The sequence below is a fragment of the Heptranchias perlo genome, chromosome 28 (genome assembly GCF_035084215.1).
Source record: "Heptranchias perlo isolate sHepPer1 chromosome 28, sHepPer1.hap1, whole genome shotgun sequence".
In the NCBI taxonomy this organism is placed as follows: domain Eukaryota; kingdom Metazoa; phylum Chordata; class Chondrichthyes; order Hexanchiformes; family Hexanchidae; genus Heptranchias; species Heptranchias perlo.
The window spans coordinates 36,185,867-36,197,952 of NC_090352.1; the positions used below are offsets into that span (position 1 = coordinate 36,185,867).

The 12,086-nt window shown below is 41.4% G+C and overlaps 1 protein-coding gene and 1 non-coding gene across 2 annotated transcripts in view; one reads left to right on the top strand and one right to left on the bottom strand.

Annotated features, from left to right (window-relative positions):
- LOC137345061 (ribosomal protein S6 kinase beta-1-like) overlaps positions 1–12,086 on the top strand; it is a 58,801-nt gene that overhangs the window by 17,084 nt on the left and 29,631 nt on the right. Inside the window, exons 3-6 of the mRNA XM_068008490.1 lie at positions 51–171; positions 5,339–5,407; positions 7,985–8,132; positions 10,379–10,436. Coding sequence (XP_067864591.1) covers positions 51–171; positions 5,339–5,407; positions 7,985–8,132; positions 10,379–10,436 — 396 coding nt within the window. The remainder of the gene's footprint in view (positions 1–50; positions 172–5,338; positions 5,408–7,984; positions 8,133–10,378; positions 10,437–12,086) is intronic.
- LOC137299312 (U1 spliceosomal RNA) lies at positions 835–995 on the bottom strand. The gene has a single exon (XR_010957881.1). It is a non-coding gene; the product is annotated as a U1 spliceosomal RNA (small nuclear RNA).

Here is a 12,086-nt window from a genome sequence, read left to right on the forward strand (position 1 = left end):
TTAGTTTCCATAGCGGAATGATCTGAAGGATATTTTCTTCTGGTTTGCAGGGATATGGAACACTGTGAAAAATTTGAAATCTCTGAAAATAATGTGAATCGAGGTCCAGAAAAGATCCGGCCAGAATGTTTTGAGCTTCTGCGTGTGCTGGGCAAAGGTGGTTATGGGAAGGTAAGGGTTGTTTCCACTTTTTTTTCCCCTGTGTTTCTATTCAAATTCAGAGAAATTTATACCTTGCTAGTTGTTCTACGCTGGCATTGCTCATGGGTTGGGCTCTTATTTCTCCCGGCTGCTGATGGCGGGTGATGCTCTCTGTTTTGCAACAAATTTTTTTTATATTTCAAAAATATACTTTATTAATAAAATTTGTAAAGGTAAACAGTACAATGCAACTATCACAATACAACTACAGGTCATACATGATTATTACAGTTCATAACACTCCAGGGTGCCTCATTGCACTTGTAACTGTAATCTGTACTGATTGCACTACATCAATTACAGTCATTACACATTCATTACGAGGAGTTTTTTTTTGGTTTCCAGTCCCTCCGCGTACGATGGCGAGAGTGTCCTAAACTGTGGCCTTTCCCCATCGAGCTTTTGCAGCGGTTGCATCTCAGTACCCAGTCCTGGAAATGCTTTAATATCTAAGGGTTGCTAGGTATTTTGCTGAAAAACTAACGGGATGCGAACGATGAACACCACTATTAATCGGCCAGCAAGTCCTTCACGCTGATCACTCGGCTGGACAGTGATTAGAGCTTGGTAGTTACTCCATTTAAAAACTCACCGCGCTGAGAGCGCATGTTATTTCTGTTTTTAGTCATAAACCAGGGGAAAGCGCGAGCACAGTCTCCCACTACCACAAATTTTGCAGTCGAGTATCCCGTATTTGGGGACATCGCAGGCGTCAGCACACCCAAAGTGCAATGGGCTAGCCTCGTCCTGGGAGAACCTTTTTTTTCATAAAATATACTTTATTCATAAAACTTGCAGCAAAAACATACAATACAGTTGTCATATCACATTCCAAACGTACACAATACAGATTATACAATTTGCAGGTTACATCAAGTACAGTTCACTGAACATGTTGTACATAATTACAGTTCATGACACTCTGGGATGTCTCATTGCATTATACTCAATACAGATTATTGATTACAGATTCATTACAGGTACATTACATCAATTTGAATTTTACATTCTGCCCGGGGGGGTTTTTCCCTGATTGCAGCCCCTCGGTATACAGTGGCGGGAAGGCTCTGAATGGTTGCCTTTCCCCACAGAGCCTTTGCGGCGGCCGCACCTAGCTTCAGTGCATCCCTGAGCACGTAGTCCTGGACCTTGGAATGTGCCAGTCTGCAACACTTGGTCGAGGACAGCTCCTTGCACTGGAAGACCAGCAGGTTTCGGGCAGACCAAAGGGCGTCTTTCATCGAGTTGATGGTCTTCCAGCAGCAGTTAATGTCCGTCTCGGTGTGCGTCCCCGGGAACAGCCCGTAGAGCACAGAGTCCTGTGTTATGGAACTGCTCGGGACGAAACTGGACAGATACCACTGCATCTCTCTCCAGACCTTCCTTGCAAAGGCACATTGCAGAAGGAGATGGGTGACTGTTTCGTCTGCACCGCAGCCTCCTAGGGGACAGCGTGCGGTGGCGCTGAGAGTCCGGGAGTGCATGAAGGATCTGACATCTGCCTTAAAATTTCCTTTCTCTCGCCCTGTTTAACTCATTTCTCCTTTCTCTCTTTCCCTTCCCCCTACCCCATTTTAGAACGAAGAACAGTAATGGTGGATGTATCTGAGATTTTTATTTCTACTGTGATGTGACTGGGTAGAATTTTTAAACTAGAAAATGATATGAGGAGATTAAACCAGTGTTGGCAAATGTTTAGATTTAGTATTACTTTAGAGTGTTCATGTGAATTCTGCATAATCAAAGGCTGAAAGAATGTCTCCATCCTTACTGTCCATAAATGGATAGAAAGCACACCTGTTCTCTTGGTTTGTTAATTTTATTCCCATGCCACAGATCAGCAATGTCTGCGATTTGGTTTTGCAGAGGTGCGTGTTTTTCATTAGTGGCGCTCCCTCATTTATCTGTAGCTTTGTCTTGAGCGCAGGGGAGAGGGTTGTTGTTCGGGCAGTAAGTCGTTGAAACCATGATACCTGTGTACAGCTTTATTGTGACCAGTTGTGTTCCACAGATGAATTCCCATGGGCCCATCAAGATGGGGAAACAATGTTCATCAGAGCTCTTATGACCCCAGAGTGGCTACCAGTTTGTGCAGAATTGGAGGCATTTTATGTGCTGTAGACATACATCCACCCAGAGTTTGATTAATTTTGCTCAAACTCATTTCACCTACGGCTAACTGAGGAGACTTTTTTTTGGTCACTATCTGGGCTGAATTTGAACTTCCATTGCAGAAGTGAAAGGACAGTGTGGTAACCCACTGCGCCGTCCAGTCCCTTGGTCCTTTTACCTTTGTGGAGTGAAAGGACAGTGTATTAATCCACTGCAAATTCTGGTCCTTTGTCCTTTTAATTTTGCCAGGCAAATCTTAATGCTGCAAACTGAGATGTAATCAGCTAGCACTCCAAAATGGTAATTGTGGTTTTCATACTGAGTTTTTTTTTGTAGATTTCAATGAAATCTGTAGAAAGCTTAAATATGCAGAGTTTCCACTGACCTTGATCATTAGTCTTTTATGATGACATGGCGTCACACTGTTGGACAAAATACAAAGGGAAACTGTAAACGCCAGCATGGTTTTATTTTAATTAGATTTTATGAAAGCAGATTTTTTTTTTTAAAAGCAGTTTTCTGTGTGATAGCTGTACTGTCGTCTGGTGAAAGAAAAAGGCATAGGAAGCTTCCCAATGGCTTATTGAGTAAATGCACAGCCCAGTATGGTACTGGTCCATTTCGAGGGGGACAGCCCCAGGTTTGAACCATGACCTGAGCTGAGTTGGCTGGATTCAACCGAGGTGGCATTGGGGACACTATGTTGGCCCTAGTTCCTGGGCTGGTGTTGGGTGGGGGGGGGTTAGAATCAGCAGGGTTCCCACTCCTGATTGCTGCTGTGTATTTTGCAAATGTGCAGATGCTGGGTGAGGGCATACTTTCATGACCCACAGAGTTGAACAGCCTGCCAGCACTCATCATCTAGGCTTACATAAGAGGATGACTGGTTCAGACAGGGAATGCTGCGGTGAGGTACCGGAGGACTGCACTGTGTACTAAATAAAAGTTGTTTTTGGATTTTCATTTCAGCGATTTACCTCTGCTGAGGCACATTCCTAACAAACACTAATACCAAGTTGACTATCTGTCACTTTTTCACTTGAAAGAGCACATGCAGGGTCTCGTGATGTCCATCTTAATGCTTAACCTAACTGGTTTTCAATCGAAAAGGCTATACTATAAGCAAGGCCGTGTGAGTTACTCTCTAGAAAGTTTCAACAGTTCAGTCTGGTTGATCTTTTTTTCACCTTTTCTTGAGTTCTGTGTATTTTTTAAATGTTTCATTAGCAGGAGTAGTGGGAAACCTAACAGGAGAGACAGTATTAAATGCCATGCGTACAGTAAACAGATGACATGAAATTGCCCCAGGTTTCCAGGACAAGTGATCACTGAACATGTACAGAAATTCTCTTGTTTCCTACTTGTAATGAATTCTCTTCAATTTTAAAGAGGAGCTGTGTAATCGAGGTGGAGCACCCCTCAATCCCCATATTGCATGCTCTCTGTTAGCTGAGCCATTAGAGGTGTTGAGTACAACCTCAGACTACACCTGGCAGCCATTAAAAAGCAGGGTTCTGGGACAGAGTAACCTCACCTTGTCTGGAGTATTTTGCATGGGTCAAGAAGTAAAAAGTAATTTGGAGAGGAAAATATAATGGCTGTGAAAAAAATCTCAATTCACTTAAAATAACAAGTCTAAACTAATTTGGTGCAATAGATGGGTCCTGTAGTCAGGAAAGTAAATGCATCTCTGCTCTTACATGCGGTGTAGGTTAAACCCCAGATTTATGAGCATAGGAACTTAACAGATATTAAAAGAACAGTTAGAAAATATTTGTACAGAGATTGGGTTAATAACTTATTCTGAAACAAAGCTCAAACATAATATGCTAAAATTATTTTATCATTCGTACAAAAATGTGATAAAGAAAAGAAAGACTTGCATTTGTAGAGCGGGTTTTGTAACCTCAGGACGTCCCAAAATACACTATAGCCTATAAAGTACTTTTGAAATGTAGTCACTGTTGTAATGTAGCAAAAATTAGTGAAAAATTAAAGGCTTTTAATATAAATCTGACAATAAATTGAGTATACCTATTGTCCTGACTGAGCAATTGAGGAAATTGGATTATACATCAAAGGAAGAAAAGGGTATGTTGCATACTTTGAAAGATGGTACTTTTCTTCCCAAATTAATTGTGTTTTAGGAGACTTTTTTTTCCCCCTCAACTTCCTCCCCAGGGTTATTTTTCAAGGGCTTACTGTCACCATCTGGTACCTCAATCACGTCATTTTTCATGTGTGAGCCTAGGCAGTGAGTGTTGGCAAGCTATTTCATTGAGTGTATTGGACTTTTTTCCTTTTGAGGAGTGTTGTAGCAAAGCCCAATCCCATCATCGCCTGATGTCCATACATAAGTTTTCCAGCCAGGAATGGGGGTCCTGGCTGGCTATTTTCCCTCTTCCCCAGTCCAGGGACACTGTGACCATTGTAGCACCCCAGCTGAGATCAGCCAACTCAGCACTAATCAGGGATCGGTAACAAATGTTCTGCATTGAGCCTTCATTCTGTGTATTCAAACTCGTCAAAGAGCTGAGTTCCCCTTGCATCCGTTGCGGGTCTAATCAGAGAGGAACTTGGGGTCAAGCACAGCTTGATAAGCAGGAAACATCTGAGCATGAAGCATCAGCATTAGATGAGTGCGCAGAACCACTCCGCCAGTGCAGAGGTTTTCAGGCTTGATGGCTTCTGATCAGCATATAGGTTTAGAATGGGTACTAATCTGTTGGATCTCATAGAACTGTGCACCAACATCAGCTGGGCTAAAGGCGGGTGAGTTTGGAAATCTAAAGTAGTTTTAACTTGAAAATGTTTCCTGTTTGAAAATGTTTTCTTATACTTCAATTAGATAAAAGTACTTGAAAATAAAAGTAGTCCTTTCCTCTTCCACCCACTTGCTTTCTCTCATGTCTGCTGAAATCAGGAGCTGTACATGATGGGAATTGATTTGATGCTTTGGCTTTCTGTTCTAGATTAGCTATGCTTTTCAAAAGTAAAGTAAGAAACATTTTTCTCTTGTTTACAGGTTTTTCAAGTAAGGAAAGTATCAGGTGCTTATACTGGAAAAATATTTGCCATGAAAGTACTAAAGAAGGTAATGTGTGTAATCTTTAAACTGTATCCAACTCTTAATGCCCTAAACACAGAAATCATTGCTAATTTTACTTTCTTCCCACTTGCCATTTTGTTACACTAAAAATTTCTATGACTAATGCCTGAGACATGGATTCAAAGTTCTCATTTCTAAATCCAGAATAGTTTCCTGCATTGAAGCAATGCAGTTTTTTCAAGGAGTGCTCAAGATATAATTTTAAAAATGACTGATATTCGTATCTTATCAAATTAAACCTGCACTGTATACCCCACCTTGAACGTCAGTGCTGCCCTAGACTAATCTGTTATAAGGGTTAGCTAAAAATAGTGTTTCCAAAAATAGTTACAGTGGCTTCCTACAAGATGATGTCAAAAAATGGACAGGAAGCTCTCCTTGAGCACTTGTGGGTTCACCCTGATGTTACTTGTAACTGGAGTCACCCAAAGAGGAAAATCTGTAGTGCTAGCTGCTCCTGCTTTGTGGAAAAGAAATGGCCATTTTGAATCTAACATTAGAATCTGCCAGTTTAAATAGTTCTGTTGATAAGCACAGTAAATTGTGTAGATGGGAGCAGGAAGTTATAAAGGGACATAGACAGATTAAGTGAGTGACCCAGACCATGGCAGATGGAATTCAATGTGGCGAAGTGAGAGATAATCTAATTTGGATCCAAAAAGGACAAATCGGAATATTTTCTAAATGGTGAGAGACTAGGAACTTTGGAAGAGCAGAGAGATTTTGGGTACATATCACTAAAAGCTGTTGTGCAGGTACAAAAAGTAATCACAGGCTATGGAAAATTGGCCTTTATCTCAAGGGGATTAAAATACAAAGGGGAGGAGTATGCGTTCAGTTTTGAACACTGCACCTCAGGAAGGATATATTGGCCCTGGAGGGGGTATAATACAGATTTACCAGAATGATATAAGAGCTTAAAGGGTTAAATAAACTTGGCTTGTATACCCTTGAGTTTAGAAGGCTCAAGGGTGATCTAATTGAGATGCTTAAAATTAAAAAAGGATTTGATAGAGTAGATACAGAAAAGCTATTTCTGCTGGTGGGGGAATCCAGAGCAAGGGAGCAAAATCTTAAAATTAAAGCTAGGCCATTCAGGAGTGAAATCACAAAGCACTTTCTCACACAAAGGGTAGTGGAAATGTGGGATTCTCTCCCCCCAAAAGAGTAGGATTAATTAAAATTTTCAAGACTGAGATTGACATTTTTATTAGATAAGGGTATCAATGGATATGGAGTTGAGGTACAGATTAGCCATGGTGGAACAAGCTTGAGGGGCTGAATGGCCTACGTCTGTTCCTATGATCGTATCCTGGCGATGAAAGTATAATGTGGGAAAAAAATAGTTGTCCTTTTAGAAACTTTTTACTTCCACATTTTCTCCCCATCTACCTTTAAAGGTGCTGACAAGCTGGGACGGGGTTCCCCAGTTGCTGGCTGTATTTCATTACCTCATCTAAGTAACCATTCATTATTTGTGAGCCTTGACCGAGTGCATTAGACTGTGAGGCATATCACTACTGAGCCTGATCCTGTCCTCGCCCATTGTCCAGACACATGCACTTTTCAGCTGTATAGCAATCAAGAGCAGGAACCCTGATCTGTTTTTTGCCCCTTTTGTAGTCCAGGGGCTCGGTAGATGCCCTGGCTGCGATCAGCTTATTTAATACAAATCAGGAATCAAATGTAGGATTTTACTGATCTGTTTGCCGAATAGTGCACTTAACCACTATGCTGTTGGAGGAGCTAGAGCAGCCTCCCTTGCAAAGGGAAGCTCTTGTTATATTGACTTACTTTAAGTCCAGCACTCCTGCCTGTCAGTTATGGTGCATACTGGTGACATTTATGGAGAGGGCTGGAATTGACTGGTCATGCTGAGAAGAAAACAGAAGAATGTAAATAAATGCGTTCTATTCTTGCAGTGTGGGACTTGATATTTTTCATTTGTTTTTGTTTCCTTTTTCTCAAGGTTTACACTGCACACTAATCTTTGTGGATTGATGCTCTGGGGTGACTTGCTCTGAGATATCTCTCTTCTTCCCTACCAGGATTTTCATTTTTACTGTATCGAATTTCGGTGATAGATCCCAGTGCCAGGGAATGAAGCAATTTTTCTGCTTTCTGTACCCAAAGTCAGCAGCAAGTATAGGCTGTGCACAGCATAACACTGCCTGTACTCTGCTGAAATACTGTGGCCTAATCCCAACCTCAAAAAAGTGCCCCTAATGTGCCAGTGACTTGTTTCCACTTGTCATGGTAGTTACCTTATGACCTCTTTACCTGGCACTGCAATTTATGGACAGCTTTCTGCTGTCAATTTACTAGCAACTGAATTGAGACTGTCCAGACTCATTTAATTTAAAACTTTGCAGCTGGCAGAGAGGGGAGACTTTCATCTCGTCAGACTTAGCTGGATTTAAACCCAGGCCCCTGATCTGAAGCTGCTGTGTTTTAATCAATTACACATCCAGGCCCCTCTTTCCAATGCATTGATTTGAATTAAACAGTCTTAAATAATCATGCAATCTGTGGCAGCAAGTAATTTTTATTTTGCTTTGGCAGGCAATGATTGTTCGTAATGCAAAGGACACCGCCCACACTAAAGCAGAGCGCAGTATCTTGGAGGATGTGAAGCATCCATTCATTGTGGACTTGATGTATGCTTTCCAGACTGGGGGCAAACTCTACCTCATCCTTGAGTATCTCAGTGGTCAGTACCAGAACAGTTTTTAGTGAGGGTATGAATCACTCTATTGTCCTACCAAGTGGGTAGAGGTGTCCTACAGGGTTCAGTTCTGTGGCCGCTCCTGTTCACTGTGTGTATCAATGATTTGAACATGGGCCTAGAGGGAGTGATGACGAAGTTTACAGATGATACCAAAACAGGAGATATAGTTAATTCTCAAGAAACACCAAAGGATGCTTTGAAAGGATATTGATAAGATGGGGGAATGAGCTCAAAAGTGTGCCAGATGGAATTCAATGTCAGTAAGTGTGAGGTGATGCAATCTGGTTTTTAAAAAAAATAGCAGCAATTATACTCTAAATGGAAGTAGGCTCAGTGCTGTGGAAGAGCAGAGGGATTTAGGGCTACAAGTCCACAGGACATTAAAGGCAGCACCTCAAGTTGATAAGACTGCTTTAAAAAGCAAATGGAATTTGAGGTTTTATCAGAAGAGGTATAAAATATAAAAGCCAAGAGGTAATGATGAGCCTGTATAAAACTTTTATTAATACAGATTAATGTGCAATATTGTGCTCCACACTGTAGGAAGGATATTGAGGCTTTATAATAATAACAACTTGCATTTATGTAGCACTTTTGATGTAGGAAAAATTCCCAAGGTGCTTCACAGAAGTGTAATCAGACAAAAAGTCACCAAGCTAAAGAAGGAAATATTAGGAGTAGTGACTAAAAGCTTTAGAGAGGGTACAATGCAGATTCATTAGGGTGCTGTCCTAGTATGAGGAAATACACATGCCAATAAAGGCTTAAAAAATTGGGTCATTTTGTTAGAATAATGCAAATTACAGGGCAATATGATACAAGTGCTTAAAATTATGAAAGAATGGGACAGGGTAGATAGGAGCAGACTGTTTCCAGTAATTGAGGGGTCAAGAATGAGGGGCCATAGATATGAGATTAAGTGCAAGAGATTTAGAACAGAAAGCAGGAGAAATTTCTTTAGCATTGTGAGGCCGTGAAGTTCACTGAGGGTTTGAGGTGGAAACTTTAACATTCAAGATTAGATTGGATATGTGGATGATGGAAAAGGGGTTGAAGGGACATGGGAACAAGTTGGGTAAATTGTGATTAGAACAGTTTGCCTGTGTGAAAAGCAAATGCCAACAAGGACTGGTTGGACCAAATGGCCTGTTTCTTTATTGCAACTTCTATGTAATCCATTTCTGACTGAGTTAAACATAAGAGAATTGTTTTGATGTACTGGAATTTCAAATATGTGTTTTAAGATCTAGTATCTTGTTGATCTTTCACAGCCGGAATCTGTAAAACTCCTAAAGCTGCACTGTCTCCTATTTAAGTACAGTTTTTAATCTTGATGTTCCATGTTCAGTAGCAGAAGTTATCAGGAGCTAATATTGTGAGTGTCAGTGTTTGAGCAGCAAAGGTATGCCATAAAATACCAAACCCTGTTGCAGAGAGAATTTTGGACCAGCAATAGATTACTGCTGGGGTTGCTTTAAACAGTTGAAAGACATGTTGATAAGTTGATTGGAATAGACCCACAGATGCACTGCTGCGTATGCAGTTTGTTTTACATCCTGTAGTGTAGTTGTGGATGACTTGTTCAGCTTTGGGGTGGAATGTATCTATCTCAGCATATTGAGAGTCCGACATAAAAAAGACAATTAGAGTGGGAGAATTAATGTACTGGAAGGATGAGCTTTGGGCTAAATGACTTTTTTTCATCCCTGTTCTTAGCCCCACTTCTCAAGTATGGTTGAGTGGATCATTCTCCCCTTGATATTGTTATATCAATGAGATGAAATACAATTACCCTGGCTTATTTTCTCTTTATCCTCCCTCCCCAACCTAAGCCACTTGTAGTGCCACTAATTCCACCATAGCTGAGATGAGCCTACTAACAGAGTGGGCTTTGAACCTGGGACCTTCCTTGTTTGGCACAGTTTCATGCTAAATGGTGCATTTACCAGTGAACTATTAGGGATCTTAGGGAGATGCAGTTTTAAAATCTTTTGTTTTAAAAGAGAACATAGCAGCAGTTGATGGGAAATTGTGAGCCGTTCATTTGCTTTGTTGAATAAAGACATCTTGATTCTAAATAAATTTGACTTGTGCATCTTGCAGATTTTCATTGCCTATTGTGGTTTCCTTTTACGGTTATCAAATTGCAAAGTGTTCCCTCAGCCCTTTTTTGGTACTGTGCTCATGTTGGTTACTTTCTCTAATACTCATTGGTTATGTCATTGCAGGTGGAGAGCTCTTTATGCAGCTGGAAAGGGAAGGAATCTTTATGGAAGACACTGCTTGGTAAGTTGAGCATTGTATTCATTAGAATTGCATAGAATTTACAGCACAGAAACAGGCCATTCGGCCCGACTGTGCTTATGCTCCACAAGCTTCCTCCCACCCCACTTCATCCAACCCTATTAGGGTATCCTTCTAGTCCTTTCTCCATGTACTTATCTAGCTTCCCCTTAAATGCATCGGTGCTATTCGACTCAATTACTTCATGTGATAGCAAGTTCCACATTCTAACCACTTTTATTAGTGACTATCTTATATTTATGACCCTTAGCTTTGGACTCGCCCAAAAGTGGAAACATCTTGTGGGGAGTCCAAAGATGAGTGAACTGTCTGCATCTGGATTCAACTTGGGCATCTGACGTGACTATTGCCTTTACTGGTGATAAACCTGTGAAGGTCTGCAGTTAATCTGATTTCCAAGCAAAACACACCTGAAGTAAAGCATTTCAGTGAAGTGTCAATTTGGAGTGAGCCCAGCTTCCTTTTCAATCTGATTGACTGGGAAGACTCAGTTCAGTTGTTTTCTCAATGTGGCCTGGCCTGCTTGAAAAGCGCCTTGTGTAAACAGAGCAGTTGACTGTAGGAAGTGGAAGCCATTGTGAGTCAGTTCTACATGAGAAAGGCTGCAGATGTTAAAGTTGCAATGGTTGAATCTGGTGGTTTAGAGATTTGCTTGATGCATACATGAAAGAGAAGGGAATAGAAGGATATGGGGGGGGTGGGGGGCCAGGGTGGGAAGAGGTAATTAGAATGGGAAGAGGCTCGTGTGGAGTGCAAACACCGGCATGGGCCAGTTGGGCTGAATGGCCCATTTTTATGCTAGGACTAGGAGTAGGCCATTCAGCCCCTCGAGCCTGTTCTGCCACTCGATTAGATCATGGCTGATCTGTATCTTAATTCCATTTACCCGCCTTAGCTCCAAATCCCTTGAGACCCTTTCCTAACGAAAACCCCTACTACTATGTTTAAAAAAAGCATTGCAAGAAAATTCATTTTGTACTTAAATGGCACATGCATGATTGAGCAAGAGCTCTGATTCTTAGCTCAGCTTATTGATTGGGTAGGCAACCCAAGTAGGGCTCCACCTTGATTAAGAAAAGTCTGCTGTATTTAGGCTTCGACCTTTTTGCCTTTATTTTTACAAGGGTGGACTATCTGGATAATCTTCCTTGCTTTTGTATTATATCCTCTTCATCTGCCTCGCTTTACTTCTGTAACCAAAACAGTGGTTCCAATCTATCCTAAGACTACTCCCAATACCTGCTGTAGCTTGTTACTAGACCTGACTGTCTCTCGATTTTTATTGCCCCCCTCCCATTCTTCCTACACTTGCTGGCAGATGCTGCAGCCTCTCCATTTGCTGAGCTCAGGTTGAGAAATGAGCAAATCAAAGCGGGGCTCAAACCTCAGTCCATAACTACCCTGTATTTTTATCAGGATGTAGAGCAGGGTATGTTGGAAAGGAATGTTACCAGCCATGTGCTGCTGAGCTTGTGCAGAACTTAGATTGGCATAGTGTGGGGTGGACTCTGGTCTAGCTCAATTTCTAAACCAGCTTTGAGACTCCACTCCAGGGAACAATTTACTTTATTAATCAAAATGACAAAGCAAGCGGCCAACTCCCCTGCTAGTGTCATTTTGTATCCGTCTGCT